This window comes from Neolamprologus brichardi, chromosome 16 (assembly GCF_056152115.1).
Source record: "Neolamprologus brichardi isolate AB-2024 chromosome 16, ASM5615211v1, whole genome shotgun sequence".
NCBI classification, from domain to species: Eukaryota; Metazoa; Chordata; class Actinopteri; order Cichliformes; family Cichlidae; genus Neolamprologus; species Neolamprologus brichardi.
The window spans coordinates 27,254,643-27,260,642 of NC_142119.1; the positions used below are offsets into that span (position 1 = coordinate 27,254,643).

Here is a 6,000-nt window from a genome sequence, read left to right on the forward strand (position 1 = left end):
CCCACTCCACTTAAGCAACATGCAGCGTTAATGCCACAGCTGTAGCACGTACGTTATTGACTCATATCTGGATCTGCTTGTTTCTTTCTTTTTTCCCCAGGGTACAGCTGGACCAGATCCCACCACAGTTTATGTGGACATGAGAGCACTACGACACGATAGGTGGGAACACTGTGACAGTATGCATTCCTATACATTTAAAACATGACCCGACTTTGAACTAATTAGTATTCTTTCCTTTATTTACGTGTCATATTTACAAAAACAGTTAATATGACGTTGCTCACTTTGTCTTTTCAGGGTTCGCCTGGTTGAGAGAGGGTCACCGCACAGCCTGCCACTGATGGAGTCTGGAAAGGTACGGACTAATTTAAAACTAAGAACTGAAACACAGCAACATAGTGTGTAACGCTGCTGCTTCCAGGGCTTTTTTTGTTAATTTGAGTCCTGGCTGTCTGCTGCTGTAGATCCTACCTGGAGTAAAAGTCATCATTGCAAACACGGAGACTAAAGGACCCTTGGGAGACTCCCATCTAGGAGAGGTGAGTTGGTTTTTAAGAGAGCAGAGCTGTCAGTCAGTCAGTCACTCTTCTGTGTGCTTAAAGGGAACCTGTTGTGCTTGTTTCCATCTCCAGATTTGGATTTGGATGATTCACAGTTTAAAATAATCCATATTTATCTTATACTAGACCTCGGTGAAGTCCCTCAGTCCAGCCACTCTCTAAGGCAACCTCTAGACAATAAGAAAAACCACTTATTATTCAGTCCCCTTTAAAGCAGGATACAGTCGCTTTCTGCAATGACCTAAAAACATCTTAGAGTTAAGGTGTTTTGTTTTTTTATTTTTAGCAGCAGAATTCATTCAGCACAGTAGAAGCAAATGTCTATTTACATATCAATGCGGCTTTTTAAAACATCTTGCTGAAATTTGTGTAAAAGCTACACAAAGTGACCTTTTAGGCTGAACAGCAGTTCAATGTTAATGTGATTAATTTACTTGGCTTTTGGGTTTTTTGGAACAAGTTTGCAGGGGGTACTTTCAGCTTCTCCCTTATTTCAAGAGGTCACCACAACAAATAGATCTGTATGTTGATTTGGCACCGATTTTATACTTGATACCCTTTAATGGGATCAGCATGAGGAATACGCAGCTTGTGACTCATCATATTGGGTTTGTAGCGCCTCAGAACTTTGACCAGAAGAAAGAGCAAAGTGTGTGCTTCTGAATGTAACAGTCACCACTTGTAACTAATCTGTGTATCAGATCTGGGTGAGCAGTCCCCACAATGCCACAGGATACTACACAGTTTATGGGGAGGAGGCGCTGCATGCTGACCACTTCAACACCAAGCTGAGCTTCGGGGACACTCAGACAGTCTGGGCAAGGACCGGCTACCTGGGCTTCCTGCGGCGCACTGAGCTGACCGATGCCAGCGGAGGTGAGTGACCAATGCTTAGTCTAACTTAAAGTCTGCAATCTTTCCACGGAAAGCTAATTTAAGTATTTTCTAGTATCAAAACGTAAACTGAACAGTCTGACTGTGGGTGTTTGTGTCTCTCAGAGCGTCATGACGCCCTCTATGTGGTGGGCTCTCTTGATGAGACTCTGGAGCTGAGGGGGATGAGGTATCACCCAATTGACATCGAGACCTCTGTTATCCGTTCTCACAAGAGCATAGCTGAATGGTGAGAAACCTACAACACCTTTAGTTGCTAGTTGTCAACAAAGAAATATGAATTCTACATGACTTCTCTGTATTTACTTTCATCCACCATCCTCCTCCTCCTCTCTCCAGTGCGGTGTTCACATGGACCAACCTGCTCGTGGTGGTTGTAGAACTGGAGGGATCTGAGCAGGAGGCCCTCGACCTGGTGGCCCTGGTCACCAATGTGGTCCTGGAGGAGCACTACCTCATCGTAGGGGTGGTGGTGGTGGTAGACCCCGGCGTCATCCCCATCAACTCCAGAGGGGAGAAACAACGCATGCACCTCAGAGATGGATTCCTGGCTGACCAGCTGGATCCCATATATGTGGCTTACAACATGTGAGGAGCTAATTGTGGCAGGGTTGACCCCCACCTACCCTATGTGGCTTTATGACACTACAGGCGACAGCAGGACAAGCATCTACAGGGGCTTGTAGCAGTTGCAGGCTCGATCTCTGGATGGCTTCGGTTGTGCAAAAGCGATCTGCCCGCTTATTTTTTTTTCTACTCGTGCAGGAAAAATGTGAAAGAAACATGGATGCAAAACTTGGACACAAACCTCAAGCCTGTTTCTCTCAATTTCTGGTCTCAGCAAATAACTTTTTAAAGGGCATTCTTGTGTTATTGAAGTGAGTTTTGTATGTATGACAAAACCTCATCTAAACCCAGGACACCTGAGAGCGGCAGAGCAGGTGGTTATGGTATGAAACAGCGGTGTGCCATTGACATAATTTATTTTGTCAATTTCAAAAATGTTGAATGTTAACTGTGTTTGCCAAACACTTGTGCCATAGAAAAGAACTGGTGCCAGTACCCAAATCCTGACTCGAACGACCTCCGACACGTTTCATGTTCAGCCTCCTGCACCATTACTGGTCCGATGCTTTTCACAGGATTTGCCGCTACGCCTGTAGGAGCAGCTGCACCCTGAAATGAACCCCAGATTTTTATTCCGCAGCTCAGTACAGATCAAGTTATCGCAACAATAAAGAAGCACACAGCAGCGGCGTCTGAGGAGACGGAGGAGCAGTTTGTGTTATTTTTTTCGCTCATTTGTGCTTTAGTTTGTAGTGCCAGTAGCTTCCACATAATGCTGTGGTAACTCAGTCTCATCGTTTTCTAATTCTGAAACGTGTAACAGATTTTTGTGAACAAAAATGCAATATGAGTGATGTGAAAGATGAATGACTGCATACAGTAAGTGCCGATCAGTCGAAGAATAATGTGCTAAACGATAAAAGCCTTAAGTATTTTTTTCAGACGTCTGTTCCAGTCCCAGCTGGAGTTTATCAGCTGTTGGATATGGAGGGGAGGGGGGGTAAATATGCAGATGGAGGTTAGAAATAGCAAATTTCGCTCTTATGTACCCAAAGGTTTGCATCTTTTTGGCTAAGGTAAATATACTTGATCCTAACATTAGCCATTACAAACACACACTCATTCATTCCATAAATATTTTAATGTGCGTCCCTGTCAGCTGTGTCGAGTGTGTGTTTTATAGCAAAAGACTGGAAGAAGTGGGTGTGGCTTTTGTTGCAGAATGTCAGACTCATTTTGAGCGACTGAAAGTTGTTGGGTTACATTTGTCATTAAGGCAAGTGTCTAATATGCTCATAACACCCTGATCTTCCATCGTATCACATCAACTTTCTTGCTTCTTTTTTCTATGTGCACAACCCTTCAGAAACGGGCATCAGCCTGCTGTAAGTATGTACAGATTTTGTGTAAATTATTGATTGAAGGATTAGACAACAGGAAGCAGAACACAAAGACTAAATCTGGTATATATGTGAACTTCTCCCTTACAAACAGAAGGTTATTTGCAAAGGATTTTCATGTGGAAACACTGGAAGGAGACGTGAAAAGCCTTGTAGACATTTTTATGGTATGAAACAACAGCAGGAATGGCCACTTCCAGGATGAGGTGAAGTACACGCCAAGCACAAACAGTACACAGTTATGCTCTGGTGACGGCGGAGATGTCACAGCCTTTACAGCAAAACGTTGTTAACATATTGAAAGATGCATTTGTCTGATATATGGTTAGTTGTCATTATTTTCATAACATGATTTCATAATGAATAAAAAAAGTTCTTTTAACTTGAAGCCTTTCTCTTCATTGGTTACTGAACGTCTGATCAGTTGTTCATAAAAAGTAAACCTTACACAGCTTTTAGGAGTGATGTTAAACAGTGAAGCACTTGTTACTGTTTCTAACCGATCTGTCCAATACATAAAGGAACCTATTAGGCTTTTCCTTATTTTATCATAGTGTTACAGTGTTGGATAAAATAAATATGGCTAAGGTTTTCCACAGTGAGTGGCTTGTCTGTTATTGATCAGATCTTTGGTCCGTGACTCTCTAGATGCATTTTTTATATCACATTGACATTTAAGGGTAAATATTGTTTCTAACCATCCACATGCATGTCCAGAGACATGACCAGACTTGGAAACACTTAAAGAGGGAGGACTCAAGTTTCAAGAATTTGGTCTGTTTAACTAATCAGACAATAAAGTTCCGATTACATGGGAGGAGAAATGATTAAAGACATCATTTAAGGTCCTCTTCAGATCTTTCTGCTAGCAAAAATTATTGCAATGTGGATTTAAGTTTAAAGATTTTAAGTTTTTCAGAAGACAAAACTGGATACAAGTAAAAATCAGTATGCAGTAGTTATACTGTCTCTCAGCAAATAGTCAGAACTTTAAAACACCAAAACTGCATATTTGCATTTACATTACAAGCATACAGCGAGTATATTGATCCAAGGCAGGTTTTTAACAAACAGTAAGAAATTCAGTGAGTGACTGATTTGATCTCAGAGAGTAGTCAACAGTGTCAACAAGACTTACAAAGAACATCTGATATTTTCATTTTCATAACACAGAATATATCGATATCACCAATAAGCAGCTTTAAATGACAAGAATCCAAAATAAAGTAATTTAGTACTTACAATTTTCTTCAGTGTGTTTACATATACATCAGTCTGTAAAACAGATATATATCTGTATTCAGCAAGTTATCAAACCAAAGAAAAATGAATTATGTAAAATGTTATTGTGGTTTAAAATATATATTTTTAAAATAATGTGAATTCATTAATTCATTTGCAACAGACACAAGTAAAAAAGTTATTAATATGGTTACTTAAAAAATAAATCTTAGCTAACCTTGTAATCTTCAGCAATCACAGTCCACTACAAGGACTGCAAAACACTATTGCTGCACTATGGACAACATCATCCATGTCTTTTAAGTTATCACAGCATGCAAGGAGCCCAAACACATGCATTCCAAGCCTGTAGTTCTCTGGAATGCTGGGAAAATGAATGAATGAAATCACTTTTAGTAGCACCTTTACATTACAAATCTTGTATTCTTTTTTAATTATTGATATAAATATTTTTTTACAAAGGTCCTTGGCATTTTTCATGACATGGCTCAAACATCGATGAAGAATGGGAATGTTGAATTGCTGGCCACTCAGTAAGACATAGTACTTATGCAGCAGATCCTCTAGACTTGTTCTGCAGAATGTCATGGAAATGGATCGGAGGAGTACCAGGGATCCATCACACATGAACATGACAGGCCTGTTGTAGGCCCGATTACCAAATGCTCTTACCAGATCAGTCTGAAAGGCCTGCAAGAAGTATCACAGGTCTCTAGGCCAGTGGAGATGGCCTAGATTCAGAATCCAGTGAAAATATCCTCTTACAGTTTTCCTGTAATCTGAGGTCAAAGATGAGAATATGTAGAGTACAGTAGAGTAAATTGTGCAAAGTTTACTATCAATTTTCAGGAAAACCGTACAGTAATTTTTGCTGTGGATGACAGGGTGCAGAGTGGGGGTCACCCAGAGTCAGAATCCAGTGAGATATCTGCGTCAGCTCTTATAGTTTTCCTGTAATCTGAGCTCAAAGATGAGGATATTAAAATTACAGTAGAGTGAATTGTGCAAAGTTTACTATCAATTTTCTGGAAAACCGTACAGTAATTTTTGCTGTGGATCACAGGGTGCAGAGTGGAGATGGCCTAGATTCAGAATCCAGTGAAATATCTGTGTGACCTCTTACAGTTTTCCTGTAATCTGAGGTCAAAGATGTCAATATGTAGAGTACAGTAAAGCAAAATGGGAAGATTTTACTATCAATTTTCTCAAAAACCGTACAGTAATTTTTGCTGTGGATCACAGGGTGCAGAGTGGGGGTCACCCAGAGTCAGAATCCAGTGAGATATCTGCGTCACCTCTTACAGTTTTCCTGTAATCTGAGGTCAAAGATGAGA

The 6,000-nt window shown here is 40.6% G+C and overlaps 1 protein-coding gene across 9 annotated transcripts in view; it reads left to right on the forward strand.

The window, feature by feature from the left end:
* Positions 1 to 3,812, forward strand: part of dip2a (DIP2 acetate--CoA ligase A) — an 86,784-nt gene extending 82,972 nt beyond the window's left edge. For all 9 annotated transcript variants that reach the window (XM_087830130.1, XM_087830132.1, XM_087830131.1 and 6 more), the window contains 6 exons: positions 101 to 162; positions 301 to 358; positions 468 to 542; positions 1,265 to 1,439; positions 1,563 to 1,686; positions 1,797 to 3,812. In XM_087830130.1, the coding sequence (XP_087686256.1) occupies positions 101 to 162; positions 301 to 358; positions 468 to 542; positions 1,265 to 1,439; positions 1,563 to 1,686; positions 1,797 to 2,049 (747 nt within the window). In that variant the 3' untranslated portion in view covers positions 2,050 to 3,812. The remainder of the gene's footprint in view (positions 1 to 100; positions 163 to 300; positions 359 to 467; positions 543 to 1,264; positions 1,440 to 1,562; positions 1,687 to 1,796) is intronic.
* The last annotated feature ends 2,188 nt before the right edge of the window (positions 3,813 to 6,000 follow it).